At 30.1% G+C, this 18956-nt stretch overlaps 2 protein-coding genes across 2 annotated transcripts; one reads left to right on the top strand and one right to left on the bottom strand.

Annotated features, from left to right (window-relative positions):
* Window positions 1–376: 376 nt before the first annotated feature.
* On the bottom strand, window positions 377–10312 carry LOC142230677 (general odorant-binding protein 28a-like). The gene is made up of 5 exons (XM_075301314.1): window positions 10208–10312; window positions 10062–10134; window positions 3750–3838; window positions 623–762; window positions 377–547 (listed from the first exon to the last, which is right to left on the bottom strand). The coding sequence occupies exons 1-5, from the start codon at window positions 10286–10288 to the stop codon at window positions 469–471; spliced, it is 462 nt and encodes a 153-aa protein (XP_075157429.1). The 5' UTR covers window positions 10289–10312; the 3' UTR covers window positions 377–468.
* Window positions 10313–10993: 681 nt separating this feature from the next.
* Window positions 10994–18166, top strand: LOC142228338 (general odorant-binding protein 28a-like). Its single transcript, XM_075298732.1, has 5 exons — window positions 10994–11079; window positions 16376–16442; window positions 16508–16596; window positions 16830–16969; window positions 17975–18166. The coding sequence occupies exons 1-5, from the start codon at window positions 11008–11010 to the stop codon at window positions 18051–18053; spliced, it is 447 nt and encodes a 148-aa protein (XP_075154847.1). The 5' UTR covers window positions 10994–11007; the 3' UTR covers window positions 18054–18166.
* The last annotated feature ends 790 nt before the right edge of the window (window positions 18167–18956 follow it).

The raw sequence follows: 18956 nt of genomic DNA, 5'->3' as shown, positions 1-18956 counted from the left end.
CAACCGTGATTACCGTTCATATGAAAATTCCGGAATACATATATGACTTTATCTCAACAGACTTTCCTCAAATTAAATATTAGCAAAAAAATGTTCTATATCTTTTCCAATTAATAATTGTTGATAAAAAACGAGCTCAAGGTCTGTATTTTTAATTTTTATTTATTCAATATTTCGTCTTTTCGTTGAAAAATGTTTGGACATACTTAAGAAAAGGAAAATATCTTTGGGCTGTGGAAATTTTCGAAAAACATAATAAAATTTCACTACAAACAAATAATTTTGTTTGCTAGAAATAAGTTAAATATAGCGTTAGTTTATCTATTGATTTTTTTTTTCAGTGTAAGTTATAGAAATAAATGTTACACAGAACACATGCTTCTACAATACAAGCATTGTATTGAAGTTTTATTTGCCATATTAAATATTATTTCCAAAAATTAAGATACATCCTTGATCAGGCCCATTTTATAGAAGCGATGCAAGAGTTACACGGAAAGGACTATTGGCTGCATAACAACGTATGAATGATTCCGTAGTGTCACACCTTTAGAATAAAAATTTAAAATTAATTTTATTTACATTAATTTACATAAAAATAAAATAATTTCATACAGCTTACCTATTATGACCAATTTGAGATTGCTTAACGCAATAATTGCCAACTTGATCTAAAATTTTAAAAGCTCTCACATCTCCATTGGACGTTATGGCAGCGGTTCTCCATGCTACATCGGGACTGAATGCACCATTGGCGTTATACTAAAAGGCAAAGAAAAAATAATGGGATTTAATAACATGTATTAAAAAATAAAAATTATCATACACTGAAAAAAAATATTTACGTGATATTAAAGATTACGCGACCTAAATTTTAGGATGCGAAATTTGCAAAATATTAAGGAGAAATATCTTTAAAATATTAAAATTTTAATTAAAATAAAGTTTATAATCTTTGATTCAAATTTTTTTTTTATTAAATTTAGGACACAAATTTTGTAAATTTGCGTCCCTCCGTTAAAGAAGTGTGTCTTTGAACTAAGGTTAATTTTCTTTAAAGTAAAAAAAAACTTTTTTTGATTTAAAGAAATTGTCATTAAATTAACTGAAATATTGAAACTTTAGATTTAAGATAAAAACGCTTCAAATATAGTCTAAAATTTATTTTGAGGTTGATAAATCTTTGATTTAAAGTTTTTCGAAATTTAATTCTTTTTGAATTTTATGCTATATTTTGGATTGTTTTTTTAACTGGCATATATCTGTTCATGAATAATGTTCTTGTCAAAAAAAATAAACGACGCTAAAATTTATTTTGAGAATTTTTTTAATTAAAAAAGAAACATAAACAGTTTTCTTTGAATTTTCGGATATATTTTTATTTTGAGGTTGATAAATCTTTGATTTAAAGTTTTTCGAAATTTAATTCTTTTTGAATTTTATGCTATATTTTGGATTGTTTTTTTTAACTGGCATATACCTGTTCATGAATAATTTTCTTGTCAAGAAAATAAACGAGGCTAAAATTTATTTTGAGAATTTTTTTTTATTAAAAAAAATCATACATATTTTTCTTTGAATTTTCGGATATATTTTGGATGTTTTGATCAAAATTCGTTGGGAACAAACGTGACAACTCGTGCCATAAATGAAAATTTTTTTGCCTTCAAACAGACTTCTTTACCAATAAAGGAAAACCTCGATGGCCTAAAATTTCATTTCGGAGGCAAATGAATTTTTTATGATCCCCGTTATACTAATCACGATTTTTTAATGTGTAAAAATCAAATTTTATGCTAACCGTTGTAGCTCCAATTGAATTTTATAAAAACAAGAAAATGGTAATTTTCAAGAAAATCGGAAATTCCCCAAAGTATAAATAATTTCCAATGAAACGAAATTTCGGACAAACACAATTGCCCTTTGTTATAAATAAAATATTTTCTTTAAAGGCAAATGAACTCGAATTTTAGCGAAGCGTTGCAACGATTATCACTTTATTTGTTGTTAAAGAAAAAAGTTTTAGTGTCAAAAGAATACTTCGCTTATCTGGGATTTCATGAAAGAAAATCAGTGGTAAACTGTGGTAAAGAGACTGTCTTTGAGGGACCTAAGTATTCTGGAGGTTGGTTGTCAGACCCCAAAAATTTAGTCACCTTGATCTTGCAGAATTTATTAAGGCTGCCAAATATTCATTTTAACCTAAACCACCACCCAGCAAAAAATTTGGCGCAGAACCGATTAATTAAACATGGGCCTGTCATAGGACGGATGTCCAACATTTCAACAACCGCTGCACGGAATTTGCATCACTCTTAAGGTGTGATCCGAATTCAGTGCTTTGGATGTGAATTCAAAAACTTTGTGATATATTGTCATATAAATATTTTTTATATTTTTTTTATGATTTTAATACATTCTAGCTAGCGCTTCTCTGAAATGTTTATCTCAAATATTTTCAAAAAATTATAATTTTTTTTTTGAATATATTTATTATATTTTAAATAATTTGGATCATTTTATTAATTCTTACTATGTTTTTAATCTAATTTAATATGAAAAAACCGAGTTATAAAAAAGCGTATTAGAAGAACTTCCTACACCCAAAAAAGTGAACCCACCGTGGAAGAAAATGTGGGTTTATTTTAGAAAATTTTAACTAAAATAGTTTTCTAATTGCAACATGTTACAAATAAGTTAATACTTTTTGTCAAATTGAAGACAATTTTTTAAAAATAATTAATTTTTTTCTGTTGTTTAAGAATATGTCATATGTTGAATGAAAAAATTGGATTTAAAAATTGTTAAAATGTCTTTAGCGCTGTACGAAGTTCGAGACAGGTACAATTTTAGTAAAATTTACTCATTTGAGAGACTTATGAACTCAATTTAAGCAAACTTCTACCATTTTAGGAAAATATGAACTATTTTATTTTTTAGTAAAATTGTGCGCAATATTTGTATACAACTTTTTTTCTTATTTTTAGTACACGTCATTAAAGATAACAAAAAATTATTCAAATAAGGAACATTTACTCATATTGTGCAAAATTTAACTAAAATCAACTAATCTTCATGAACTAAAATAAAGTTCAGTTGGCATTAGAGCCCCTTTTTTCTGGGTGTAAGTTGTTAAAATAATGAACACGTTTGGGATGACATTTTTGGAAGTGCTTTAAAAGTTGTGCCTTTAGAAATACTGGGATATGCTTCAAAATGTTTTCTATCTTTAGTCCACAGACTCAAAATATCGGTAAATTTTAAAATTGTTTTTTTTTTTTGTTATCAAAAACAATTTCTTTACTTTAAGGGAAATGAGCCTTAATTCAAAGACACAAAGATTTAAGGGTGGGGCCAAAATTTCTGAGACGCATGACCTAAATTTAATGAAAAAAAAAAATAAAGCAAAGATTACAATATTTCTTTTAATTATTTTATTTTTATTTTAAAGAAAATTGTCCTCAATATTATGTAAAGGAGTTAATCTTTGGATTAAAGAGTAAGTTAAAAACAGTTTCTTTACTGGGACCAAATTTCAATAATTCATGTCCTAAATTTAATGAAAATATCTAAAACAATTTCTTTTAATTAAAATTATTAATTTCTTTTAAATAAAACTAAAATTAGGTTACGTAATCTATCATATTTTTTTTAAGAATTTGAAAAATTTTAGCTTTCAACTTAGTCTGTTTACAGTGACTTGAAAGCCTCTTTAACGAGATATAAGTTTAACATAAGGTACAACTTACCAATTTACAAGCATTAAAAACACAAGCACGAAAACATTTTGCAGCTTCGGTGGCAGCTCCTTTAAATTGTAGATAGTGATAGACATCCTCTATTGAAGAAAGTTATTATTTATATTTTTATTTTTAAATCAATATTCAATAGGCATTTTTATATCGTCCACCATAGGATGGGGGTATATTAACTTTGTCATTCCGTTTGTAACCCATCGAAATATTGTTCTAAGACCCCATAAAGTACATATATTCTGGGTCGTGGTAAAATTCTGAGTCGATCTAAGCATTTCCGTCCGTCCGCCCGTCCGTCTGCTGAAATCACTTCCAAACGAAAGAAGCTATCGACTTGAAACTTGGCACAAGAAGTTGTTATTGATGTTGATCGGATGGTATTGCAAATGGGCTATAATGGATCACTTTTACGTATAGCCCCCATATAAACGGACCCCCAGATTTGGCTTGCGAAGACTCTAAGAGAAGCATATTGGTGTTGGTATAAGACCTCTAACAACCATGAAAAAATTGGTCCACATCGGTCCATTATTATATATAGCCCCCATATAAACCGAACCTCAGATTTGAATCCGGAGCCTCTTGGAAGAGCAAAATTCATCCGATCCGGTTGAAATTTGGTACGTTGTGTAAGTATATGGTCTCTAATAACCATGCAAAAATTGGTCCATATCGGTTCATAATTATATGTAGCCCCATATAAACCGATCCCCAGATTTGCCCTCCGGAGTTTCTTGGAGGAGCAAACTTCATCCCATCCGGTTGAAATTTGGTACATGGTGTCAGTATTTGGCCGCTAACGACCATGCCAAAATTGATCCATATCGGTCTATATATAACTGCAGCTTTGTACTCGTGCAAAAAGGCAATAGGAAAAAAGTGGGGACTAAAACCAAAAATTGTGCATTGGCTATACACGGCAGTGGTTAGACCTATAATGCTATATGGTGTTGTAGTCTGGTGGCCGGCACTTCAGAAACCGACTTGTTTAGATAAAGTTAAGCGTATGGCGTGTTTGTGTATTTCAGGCGCATTCAGCAAGACAGGAACAAATTCCCTTAATGTCATGCTGCATCTATTGCCTTTAGACATTTTGGCCAAACAGGCAGCTGCAACAACGGCTGTGCGGTTGCGAGAGCTATCGCTGTGGTCGGAAAAAGGTTACGGTCACAGTTCGGTCCTCAAAATAATGCCAGATGTGCCTAACGTAGTGGATTACACTTTGGCGAGTCCACTTTTCGACAAAAAGTTTGAGACTCTAATCCCCAGCAGTGAGGCGTGGTGCACACAGATCCCGGTGAATAAAGAATATATAGATTTCTACACTGATGGCTCCAAATTGGATGGACAAGTGGGGTTCGGAGTATATTCTAATGATCTGGAACTTCGAATAGCGAAAAGATTACCTAATCACTGTAGTGTTTTTCAGGCTGAAATATTAGCAATAAGAGAGGTGGCGAATTGGCTGAGAAGTAATGTTCCAAAAAATGTGGGCATTAATATATACTCAGACAGTCAACCTGCAATAAAATCCTTGGACTCTGTGTTCCTCAACTCGAAAACGGCCATCGACTGCCGCAAATCTCTCAATGGGGAACTAGAATTTGCTGGTATGCCCCTAGCTACCTGCAAGCTCATACTGCGTGAGAAGGCTGTAATGATGGCAAATGTTCGATGGGAGAATTGCAAGGGTTGTAACGACACCAAGCAAATATGGCCCCATTTCAACTTAAACCGCACACTAGATATACTAATGTTCTCGAGACGTCAGATATCACACCTGATATCTGCTATAACGGGTCGCTGCCTGATAGGCGATTTTGCAAAAACTATTGGCGCGAAGTATAATGACTAATGTATGAGCTGTCATGATGCGGAGGAAAAAAAAACAATTAAAAACCTCTTGTGTGAGTGTCATGCATTTTGTGTAAAGCGCAAGCAACTTTTAGGAGCATATACCTTCAGATTACTGGCGGATCTGGAAAACGTTAACTTAAGCAGTCTGCTAATGTTTTTGGAACAATCTGGTTGGTTCAGCGAAGAAAAATAATCGAGAAGGTTCAGCGGTTAAAACTAGAAGTGTCCATATGTAATAGGTACTTTTAGTTAATGTGGTATCACAATGGACTGAATAGTCTAAGTGAGCCTGAATCTTAATCGGTCTGCCACTTTAACCTAACCCAATCTAACTGGTTGAAATTTTGTACATGGTGTCAGTATTTGGTCGCTAACGACCATGCCAAAATTGATCCATATCGGTCTATAGTTTTATATAGTCGATCCACAAAAATTGATGCATATGGGTTCATAATCCCGGTTGCCACTCGAGCCAAAAATAATCTACCAAAATTTTATTTCTGTAGAAAATTTTGTCAACATTTTATTTCTATAGAAAATTTTGTTAAAATTTTATTTCTATAGAAAACTTGGTCAAAATTTTATTTCTATAGAAAATTTTGTCAAAATTTTATTTCTATAGAAAATTTTGTCAAAATTTTATTTCTATAGAAATTTTTGTCAAAATATTTTTTTCTAAAGAAAATTTTGTCAACATTTTATTTCTATAGAAAATTTTGTCAAAATTTTATTTCCACAGAAAATTTTGTCAAAATTTTATTTCTATAGAAAATTTTGTCAAAATTTTATTTCTATAGAAATTTTTGTCAAAATATTTTTTTCTAAAGAAAATTTTGTCAACATTTTATTTCTATAGAAAATTTTGTCAAAATTTTATTTCCACAGAAAATTTTGTCAAAATTTTATTTCTATAGAAAATTTTGTCAAAATTTTATTTCTATAGAAATTTTTGTCAAAATATTTTTTTCTAAAGAAAATTTTGTCACCATTTTATTTCTATAGAAAATTTTGTCAACATTTTATTTCTATAGAAAATTTTGTCAAAATTTTATTTCTATAGAAAATTTTGTCAAAATTTTATTTCTATAGAAAATTTTGTCAACATTTTATTTCTATAGAAAATTTTGTCAAAATTTTATTTCCACAGAAAATTCTGTCAAAATTTTATTTCTATAGAAAATTTTGTCACAATTTTATTTCTATAGAAAATTTTGTCAAAATTTTATTTCCACAGAAAATTCTGTCAAAATTTTATTTCTATAGAAAATTTTGTCACAATTTTATTTCTATAGAAATTTTTGTCAAAATATTTTTTTCTAAAGAAAATTTTGTCAACATTTTATTTCTATAGAAAATTTTGTCAAAATTTTATTTCTACAGAAAATTTTGTCAAAATTGTATTTCTATAGAAAATTTTGTCAAAATTTTATTTCTATAGAAAATTTTGTCAAAATTTTATTTCTATAGAAAATTTTGTCAAAATTTTATTTCTATAGAAAATTTTGTCAAAATTTTATTTCTATAGAAAATTTTGTCAAAATTTTATTTCTATAGAAAATTTTGTCAAAATTTTATTTCTATAGAAAATTTTGTCAAAATTTTATTTCTATAGAATATTTTGTCAAAATTTCATTTCTATAGAAATTTTTGTCAAAATTTCATTTCTATAGAAATTTTTGTCAAAATATTTTTTTCTAAAGAAAATTTTGTCAACATTTTATTTCTATGGAAAATTTTGTCAAAATTTTATTTCCACAGAAAATTTTGTCAAAATTTTATTTCTATAGAAAATTTTGTCAAAATTTTATTTCTATAGAAATTTTTGTCAAAATATTTTTTCTAAAGAAAATTTTGTCAACATTTTATTTCTATAGAAAATTTTGACAAAATTTTATTTCTACAGAAAATTTTGTCAAAATTTTATTTCTATAGAAAATTTTGTCAAAATTTTATTTCTATAGAAAATGTTGTCAAAATTTTATTCTTATAGAAATTTTTGTCAAAATTTTATTTCTATAGAAAATTTTGTCAAAATTTTATTTCTATAGATAATTTTGTCAAACTTTTATTTCTATTGAAAATATTGTCAAAATGTTATTTCTATAGAAAATTTTGTCAACATTTTATTTCTATAGAAAATTTTGTCAAAATTTTATTTCTACAGAAAATTTTGTCAAAATTTTATTTCTATAGAAAATTTTGTCAAAATTTTATTTCTATAGAGAATTTTATTTCTATAGAAAATTTTGTCAAAATTTTTTTTCTATAGAAAATTTTGTCAAAATTTTATTTCTATAGAATATTTTGTCAAAATTTCATTTCTATAGAAATTTTTGTCAAAATTTCATTTCTATAGAAATTTTTGGCAAAATATTTTTTTCTAAAGAAAATTTTGTCAACATTTTATTTCTATAGAAAATTTTGTCAAAATTTTATTTCTACAGAAAATTTTGTCAAAATTTTATTTCTATAGAAAATTTTGTCAAAATTTTATTTCTGTAGAAAATGTTGTCAAAATTTTATTTCTATAGATAATTTTGTCAAACTTTTATTTCTATTGAAAATATTGTCAAAATGTTATTTCTATAGAAAATTTTGTCAAAATTTTATTTCTATAGAAAATTTTGTCAAAATTTTATTTCTATAGAAAATTTTGTCAAAATTTTATTTCTATAGAAATTTTTGTCAAACTATTTTTTTCTAAAGAAAATTTTGTCAACATTTTATTTCTATAGAAAATTTTGTCAAAATTTTATTTCTACAGAAAATTTTGTCAAAATTTTATTTCTATAGAAAATTTTGTCAAAATTTTATTTTTGTAGAAAATTTTGTCAAAATTTTATTTCTATAGATAATTTTGTCAAACTTTTATTTCTATTGAAAATATTGTCAAAATGTTATTTCTATAGAAAAAATTTTGTCAAAATTTTATTTCTATAGAAAACTTGGTCAAAATTTTATTTCTATAGAAAATTTTGTCAAAATTTTATTTCTATAGAAAATTTTGTCAAAATTTTATTTCTATAGAAAATTTTGTCAAAATTTTATTTCTATAGAAAATTTTGTCAACATTTTATTTCTATAGAAAATTTTGTCAAAATTTTGTTTCTACAGAAAATTTTGTCAAAATTTTATTTCTATAGAAAATTTTGTCAAAATTTTATTTCTATAGAAAATTTTGTCAAAATTTTATTTCTATAGAAAATTTTGTCAAAATTTTATTTCTATAGAATATTTTGTCAAAATTTCATTTCTATAGAAATTTTTGTCAAAATTTCATTTCTATAGAAATTTTTGTCAAAATATTTTTTTCTAAAGAAAATTTTGTCAACATTTTATTTCTATAGAAAATTTTGTCAAAATTTTATTTCTACAGAAAATTTTGTCAAAATTTTATTTCTATAGAAAATTTTGTCAAAATTTTATTTCTATAGAAAATTTTGTCAAAATTTTATTTCTATAGAAAATTTTGTCAAAATTTTATTTCTATAGAAAATTTTGTCAAAATTTTATTTCTATAGAAAATTTTGTGAAAATTTTATTTCTATAGAAAATTTTGTGAAAATTTTATTCCTATAGAAATTTTTGTGAAAATTTTATTTCTATAGAAAATGTTGTCAAAATTTTATTTCTATAGAAAATTTTGTCAAAATTTTATTTATACAAAAAAATTTTGTCAAACTAAATTATATACGTATTTAATCGGTCTTTTTTAGTTTAATATAAACCACGTATGGAATACCTTACAATATAGGAAGTTAGGAAGTTTTAAGATACCCTGTCATCGGCAAGTGTTACCGCAACCCAAGGAATTCGATTGTGGACGACAGTCTTTAGTAGACGTTTCTAAGCAATCCATGGTGGAGGGTACATAAGCTTCGGCTTGGCCGAACTTACGGCCGTATATACTTGTCATAGTTGTTTCTCTTAACTCTTTCTCTTATTTCTATAGAAACGTTTGTTAAAATTTTATTTCTATAGAAAATAATGTCAAAATTTTATTACTATAGAAAATTTTGTCAAAATTTTATTACTATAGAAAATTTTGTCAAAAATTTATTTCTATAGAAAATTTTGTCAACAGTTTATTTCTATAGAAAATTTTGTCTAAATTTTATTTCTATAGAAATTTTTTTTTCAAAATTTTATTTCTATAGAAAATTTTGTCAAAATTTTATTTCTATAGAAAATTTTGTCAAAATTTTATTTCGATAGATAATTTTGTCAAAATTTTATTTCTATAGAAAATTTTGTCAAAATTTTGTTTCTATAGATAATTTTGTCAAAATTTTATTTCTATAGAAAATTTTGTCAAAATTTTATTTCTATAGAAAATTTTTTCATAATTTTATTTCTATAGAAAATTTTGTCAAACTGAATTATATACGTATTTAATCGGCCTTTTTTCTTTGTTTAATGGTATATACTTGTCATAGTTGTTTCTCTTACCTCTTGTAGTACCATGAGCCAAAGTACATCTATTCAAGACGTTTTGTAAAAATAATCCACTGCACCATTCTTTCTAAATTATTTACACAAATAAATAACATTATTTTTCAAAATTTATACAAATTTGTTTTTATCGTACTACCAACCTGTATCTGAACTGATGCTGTAGCTGATGCCACAGTCCAAAGAATGAATAAAATTCCCCACGATAACTTCATTATTCTCATTCAAGTGCTAATATTGAAACACTCAGATGACTTCTAAACTGTCAGGTTTTATAAATTTTTGTTTTTAATACTCCACATCTCATATTCTAATCAATGCAGAACCAGAATTTTGTAACAAATTCATGGTAATAATTTAATACAAAACATTTTAGACTTGCAAAGTTCATTATTTGCCTGCGTTCTGTGCTTTTAATGGAAAAGTTCATTGGAAGTTCATTAATGTTGTAAACATATATTATCTTATTAAAGGATGTATTAAAAATAATTGAAATACGTCGTTTATTGAAAAGATCAAACATTTTGCCGCAACCCTTTGATTTAGAGAAAATTATAACATTTAGGAAGGAAATGTAATGTGCCCAAATCATTGGAATAATGGGTTTTCAGAAGAAACTATTATTTCTGATTTATGGTTGTTGTGGGTATTTAAGATCAAATTGCCACGTGTATTATATTTTTATATTTATATGGACTATTATTTATTATTAATGTACATGCACTAATTGACCATCAAAACAAAAGTTCCAAAAATAATTTTAACATTTACTAACAATATTCTTTTATTATATTTTTATATTAATTTTAATGCATTTTACAAGTTTTACTAAATACTTCAAATGGCTCATAAATCAACTCTTGAACTTGCCAAGCCTTATAAAAATGAAGATTTTTAGTCCAAACGAATATAGTATTTTTTTCAAAAATCAAAGTGTTAAACCATGAAGTCGGTTGGATTATTATGCATGTGTGTTATAGTCCTAGCATGGGCTTACGAAGAAGATTACCAGGATGTAAGTAAATAAATTTGAATATTTCCGTAATACGATTTAGACCCTCACAGAAGGATTTTGGTGTTTACCCTGAGCCGTTTTTTCGTCACATTATTGAAAATTTTCTTTAGTTCAAAGATATATGACTTTAGAGGAAGTGCGCAAATTTCAAATGCAAGCCATATGGTCTTTTAAGTTGGTAACACTTCGTTCCAATTACCCATTATGCTCTGTATTTGAGCTTAGGTTATGATGAAAAGAGGATTTAGGTTGCCCTGTCTCATGTGTTCTGACATAAACGTTGTTGTGCCCCAGCAAAAAAAATGGAAGTTGTTCCTCAAACATTTCTTTTGAAGCGCATCCCGAAATCCCCCATCATTTTTTATTTTTGCTTGCAGAATGGTGTTGTGGTCGGGTAATCGGAAGAGCATCTCGGTATCAGGGTCCTCCAGATATACACCCAGTTCCATCCCAGTTCTCACCCATCTTCCATTCATCGGGGTAGTAGTTATTTCTCTCTGGTGTCTCATACTCCCAGGACCATCTTACAGAATGTCACACTCAACAGCTATGGCCACCTCAGCCCGTGGATTATTGCGGCATCCTTCATTCCACCCATCGTCTCCCCTATTATTCTTTGATGATTCTTCATGTTTTGCGTTTCCGTCCATTCTCCCAATATCTTCAATCTCATCGATGCCACAACAATGTTATTGTATGTATCTAATTTCGACAACCATGTATATGTTTGCCGAGAAAACAATATTTTTGCTACAAAAATGTTCCATGTTCACCGTCCAAAAATAACATTGTGCTCTTGAAACATTTTTGGGGTGATCATATTCCTTCTCTTCGTGCATGGCGGCTACGCTTTTTATCTGAACCAGAGAACTGCAACCGGTGGCTTTTTTATACCCTCCACCATAGGATGGGGGTATATTAACTTTGTCATTCCGTTTGTGACACATCGAAATATTGCTCTAAGACCCCATAAAGTATATATATTCTGGGTCGTGGTAAAATTATGAGTCGATCTGAGCATGTCCGTCCGTCCGTCTGTTGAAATAACGCTAACTTCCGAATGACTTGAAACTTGGCACAAGTAGTTGTTATTGATGTAGGTCGGATGGTATTGCAAATGGGCCATATCGGTCCACTTTTACGTATAGCCCCCATATGAACGGACTCCCAAATTTGGCTTGCGGGGAAGCTAAGAGAAGCAAATTTCATCCGATCCAGTTGAAATTTGGTACATGGTGTCAACATATGATCTCTAACAACCATGCACAAATTGGTCCACATCGGTCCATAATTATATATAGCCCCCATATAAACCGATCCCCCGATTTGGCTTGCATAACCTCTAAGAGAAGCAAATTTCATCCGATCCGGCTGGAATTTGGTACATGGTGTAAGTATATGTTCTCTAACAACTATGCAAAAATTGGTCCACATCGGTCCATAATTATATATAGCCCCCATATAAACCGATCCCCCGATTTGGCTTGCGGAGCCTCTAAGAGAAGTAAATTTCATCCGACCCGGCTGAAATTTGGTACATGGTGTTAGTATATGGTCTCTAATGACCAGGCAAAAAATGGTCCATATCGGTCCATAATTATATATAGCTCCCATATAAACCGATTACCAGATATGACATTAGCTTAAGAGAATTGAGCGAGTACCAAACAAGAGAATACCAAACTGCTGAGATATGAAGTAACCAATTTGAGTGGTTGTTTTACTACGTTGTTTTCGAGAAACCAACACTCATACTAACAACCACCGACAGTCGTCGGTTACGTTGAATATTGGTGTTTAGGTTAGGTTAGGTGGCAGCGCAATATATCAGGCTCACTTAGACTATTCAGTCCATTGTGATACCACATTGGTGAACTTCTCTCTTATCACTGAGTGCTGCCCGATTCCATGTTAGACCCAATGACGAGGGACCTTCTTTTTATAGCCGAGTCCGAACGGCGTTCCACACTGCAGTGAAAACACTTAGAGAAGCTTTGAAAACCTCAGAAATGTCACCAGCATTACTGAGGTGGGTTAAACCACCGCAGAAAAACTTTTTGGTGTTCGGTCGAAGCAGGAATCGACCTTGTATATGCAAGGCGGGCATGCTAACCATTGCACCACGGTGCACCGTGGTGGTGGTTGAAATTCATTTCACCAACTGGTGTTTTAAGATTGCACATATTGGCAGTGTTGCCAGTATTTTTCTGGCTCTTGTCTCCAAATTATGATGTTTTCGTCCCCAAAAAATTTTTGAGAATTTTTTTTTAACAAAAAATTAAAGCAAAAGGCCCTGCTGTAGAAAATCAGTAATAATTTAAATATTAAAATTTTGTCAAATGCAGCAAGCTGCAATAAGATCAAGATTTCGAACCACAAAACCAAGAGAATGGTGATCGTCTTCCAAATGCTGTAGGTATGAAAATGGTCACCTTGTATTTATGAAGGAAAATTTACATTTAAATATTAAAGTAGTGGTAGACACGTTGCCAATGTTGGTACCAGAAATGGTAAATTTTTAAATTGTTTAGTAGATTGTAGAATTTTTGATGTTATGGTAGATGTTGCAAAGGTGTACTTCATAAATTTTCTATAGAAATAGTCTTCTGACAAAATTTTCTATATAGAAGTAACATTTTCTATATAGAATTTTCTATATAGAAATAAAATTTTGAGAAAATTTTCTATATAGAAAAAAAAATTGTGAAAATTTTCTATATAGAAATAAAATTTTTACAAAATTTTCTATAGAAATAAAATTTGGCAATGTTGTCTACACGCAGAGAAGGAATATGATCACCTCAACCATGATTCAAGAGCAAAATGGTACTTTTTCACGGAAAACTTGTATCTGATTTCGGAAAGCATGTTCTGTTTGACGAGAAAAGAATATTTTTGCGACAAAAATGCTACATGGTCGCTGTGAAAATGTAACATGGTACTCTGGTAACATTTTGGAAGTGATAATATTCCTTCTCTGGGTGTATAGAAATAGAATTTTGGCACAATTTCCTAAAGAAATAAAATTTTGTTAAAAAACATTAAACCGATTTCTCGAAAAAATCCCCACAAAAATCCCCAAATTTATGGAAATCCCCACCAAATCCCCAAATCTCCAACTCAGAAATTCCGTCCCCATTCACGAAAAAATATTTCCAATTTGGGGGGAAATCCCCAATACAGGCAACACTGAATATTGGTGTTTACTAAATACACTGGTCGGTTGCGGTAGATCGCAGCCGTTCTCTGATCTGAACCTCTGTAGTGCAGTTGTAAAATTTCTACATTGCACTTCCTCTCCATTAATGTCCACCAGACTATCGAGGAGTATGTCAGGATTAGCCTTATTACGTTCTAATATATCCAATGCGTCACATTGGGGTTCAGACCTCAATTAGAGTATACCACTCTTCTGCACAGTGCTAAGTACTTTATTTCAATCAGACACTGGTATCGTCTTGCCGAAAAAGCTCCGTATATCTTCTAGTGAATAGGTATAATTCTATCTTCTCCGGGTGAACAGTTAGGCCCCAAGGTCTTGCCCAATCATATCCCATCCTTAGGACCCTTACTACACTCCTGCAGAACAATGTTGCCAGGTGATTTTGGAATCTTCCCCCCAAATCTTAAGTAAAAAACCCCCAAATTGTACCAAATTTTTTTCAAAAACCCCTAAAAATTTTTTAGTAATGCAAATAGGTAAAAATAGGCTTCTCAAATTTGTAAAAATTAATACTATAGTAATGCACATCAAAAATTCAATTTTACAAAAAAAAATATAGGAGAAAATAATTCAATGAATAAATTTTTCAATTCACACCCAGCAAACAAATTTGGAAGTTCTTCTAAAGGCATAACATTAAAAGCACATCCAAAAATGTCCATAACTTTAAAAGCACTTCCAAAAATGTCCTCCCAAAGATGTTCATTATTTTAATTACACAGGAAGTTCTTCTAATTAAATTTTTATAACTCGCTTTTTTATATTTTTAATGGGTTATTTTAATTTGTTTTGTTTCAAATAGATTAAAAACAGGGTAAAAATTAATAAAAGGAACAAATTATTCAAATTTTGTTGGTAAAACTGATGAATCCAAACGTTTCAGACAAGCTTTAGAATGTATTAAAAATCATAAAAAATAATAACAATTATTTATTTGGCAAAATACCACAAAATTTTTTAATGCACATCCAAAACACTGAATTCAGATCACAGCCTAAAAAATGATTCAAATTCAGTGCAAGGGCTGTTGAAATGGTCGACATCTGTCCTATGACAAGCCCATGTTAAATTCATCGCTTCTGCGCCAATTTTGCTCCACTTCCGGATCCAAAAAGAACATTTTCACAACTTTTTTGGCGACGCTTTCTTTGCTGGGACATTAATTCAAAATCAAATCAACAAAAGTTAAATTCAGTATATGCATTCAAAATGTTTAAATGTTCTCCCTTTGCATTGTATGATTTGTTGGAAGTAAATAATTTAATCGTTTCACTTGTAAGTGTAAGGAATTTAAGGAATAATGTAAGGAATATTTAACTCTTAAAATGTTTTCAGTTGTTAAAGTTAAGATACGGTTTCTTAATTTGTTTTTAACCATGTCGAATATTAGAAATGCCCTTTCAAAGGAAGCACTTGAAAAGGGTAGCGAAAGCTATCCTAATGCATACTTGCTTATATCGAGGGATTTGTGCTGATCTCCCTCGTATGTTTTCCGATTTGGTTGAGAATTGTTTCACTTTATTGGATGTTAAATATTTTTTGCCCCTAAAAAAACCCCCAAATAAAAGTTACCCCTAAAAATCCCCCCAAACGGTTAAAAACCCCCTAAATTTGGGGGGAAAACCCCCAACCTGGCAAAACTGCTGCAGAATCTGTTAGGATCCATTCCCTCAAGATCTACTATAAAATCTTCTGCCTTACAGAAGGGTTCAAACCCCTCCTTAATCCTGAATCCTTAATACGCCGTATATAGTACTACCCATAGTACTACCCATAGTAGTGGCGACAGTATACCTCCCTGTGGAGTTCCCCGCTCTACATTGGCCGTTATAGTCAAATCATATGATCCACATGTTATCCTCCTATTCCTTAGCAGTTACTTATTTTTAACCAGATCCTTAAAATACCGGATAGCCCATAGCTATTATAAGGATCTGGTCACCCTAAACTGGTCTTGATAAGAGTGTAGTTGCTACAAATATTGTTGAGAGCTCCCTCAATGTCAATACATACAGATATTTGGGCTGTATTTGAGCTTTATTAACATATTTATTATTTTCATGTTATTTGTAGAATTGCGATCCACAGACAATAAAGCAAGCTGTAGATAAATGCTATAAGGAACATGGCGTCAATCAAGGTACGATATCGACTTTACATCAACAAAAAAAAATAAGTAACTAAATAAAAATTATAAATTTTTAGCTGATATGGATGATTTTCTTGATGGAAAACCAGCTAGTAATGAAAGGGCAAAATGTTTCCGTGCTTGCCTTTTCGATGCATGTCAATTGGTAGGAAAAACTACATACAGTGAAACCTCTCAAACTTGGACACTCTGAAAACGGCACGAATGTGAACAGTTGTCTGGGGACGTTTGCTATATTAACACACTAAAAGTAACCTCTCGTAACTGGACACCTCCCAAATGTTAACAAAATTTAGGCGACAATGGGTGTCCACCTTTCAGAGGGTTCACTGTATATGAATTTTGTCAATCGTATTATACTGCATTTTATTATTATAGATCGACGATGATGGAACTTTAAAACATTCCGTTCCAAAAAATTCTGCTAAATTATTGTCGAAAGGCGATCCATATAAACAGAAAGTGATTGGAAAAACAGCCTTTATCTGCCACAGCAATTTGTCGTTGGAACCAAATAGGTAAACTTGGACTTGAATTACTATTTATACACCCAAAAGAAAATATCCATAATAACAATACCCAGCAAAAAAAAAAATTGAAGTTCTTCTCAAGGCACAACTTTAGAAGAACTTCCATGAATGTTCTCTCAAAGATGTTCTTTATTTTAACTGCACAGGAAGTTCATTTCAGTAAATTTTTTATAACTCGCTTTTTTCATATTTTTAATGGGAAATTTATGTTGTTTTTGTTTCAAATAGGTTAAAAACAGATTAAGAATTCATAAAATGGTACAAATTATTTAAATTTAGCCGAAAAAAGTGTTAAATCCTTTCTACAAAAATTGCGAATTTTTGAAAATATTTGATGACAAACGTTCCAGACAAGCTCAAGACAGTAATGCATTAAAAATCATAAAAAATTTTAAAAATTATTTATTTGTGAAAATATCACAAAATTTCTTAGTTAACATCCAAAACACTGAATTCACCTCACACCTTAAGAAGTGATGCAAATTCAGTGCAGCGACTGTTGAAATGGTGGACATACGTCCTATGACAAGCCCATGTTAAATTCATCGTTTCTGCGTTAATTTGGCACCACTTCCGCATCCAAAAAGAACATGTTCGGTATTTTTTGTGACGACGCTTTTTTTGCTGGGTAGTTGTTTAAGCAGTTTTATGTCTGCTGACAAAAGGAGAGCAATCTCGCTTACACTCAAAAAAAAAAAAAAGATGGCACTAAAATTAATTGAAGTTTATTTTAGTTAATTTAATTTAAATTAATCTTCCTTTGGGAGGACATTTTTGGATGTGCTTTCAAAGTTGTGCCTTTAGAATAATTTCCTAATTTTTTTAAGGATATTACAGAGTCCAGAAGCAATATTTTCAAATAGATCAAAGTTATCATACAATGAACACATACTGGCCGATCAACTGGCCAATTCACGTTCCTTAATAATTAACAGACTCACAGTTCTTCATTTCATATTTTATATTTTAATATCTAAGCTAAAATATTTTCAGGTGTCATCTTGTCGAAAACTATATTAATTGCCTGACCGAGAATTCTCCAGTACCGATATCACGTAGAGGAATAATATAAAAAAAAAACCCTAAAAGTTGACAAGGAACCCCGTTGCATTCTATAAAGGATTATTGGATGTACTACAAATCAATAACAATCTGAATATCAATCAAATATTGCAATATTTATAAAAACAAATTTGGTTTATGGAAATAAAATTATTTTGGAAAGGGTTAATATTAATTTTAATTTCTTAATAAAATAAAGGACATACACTTAGAAAATATTGACTTAGATTATACAACCCAAATTTTAGGGCATGTAATTTACAAAATATTAGGAGCAAATTTCTTAAAAATGAAATTTATAATGTGAGCTCCAATTTTTATACCCTCCACCATAGGATTGGGGTATATTAACTTTGTCATTCCGTTTGTAACACATCGAAATATTGCTCTAAGACCACATAAAGTATATATATTCTGGGTCGTGGTGCAATTCTGAGTCGATCTGAGCATGCCCGTCCGTCCGTCTGTTGAAATCACGCTAACTTCCCAACGAAACAAGCAATCGACTTGAAACTTGGCACAAGTAGTTGTTATTGATGCAGGTCGGATGGTATTGCAAATGGGCCATATCGGTATAGCCCCCATATAAACGGACCCCCAAATTTGGCTTGCCGATCCTCTAAGAGAAGCAAATTTCATCCGATCCGGCTGAAATTTGGTACATGGTGTTGGTATATGGTCTCTAACAACCATGCAAAAATTGGTCCACATCGGTCAATAATTATATATAGCCCCCATATAAAACGTTCTCCAGATTTGAACTCCGGAGCCTCTTGGAGGAGCAAAATTCATCCGATTCGGTTGAAATTGGTACGCGATGTTAGTATATGGTATCCAACAACCATGATGGGATTGGTTCATATCAGTCCATAATTATATATAGCGCCCACATAAACCGATCCTCAGATTTGAC

Source organism: Haematobia irritans, chromosome 3 (assembly GCF_050003625.1).
Source record: "Haematobia irritans isolate KBUSLIRL chromosome 3, ASM5000362v1, whole genome shotgun sequence".
Lineage (NCBI taxonomy): Eukaryota > Metazoa > Arthropoda > Insecta > Diptera > Muscidae > Haematobia > Haematobia irritans.
Note: the sequence above shows the minus strand (reverse complement) of the source record. Positions and strands in the feature narration are given on the sequence as shown.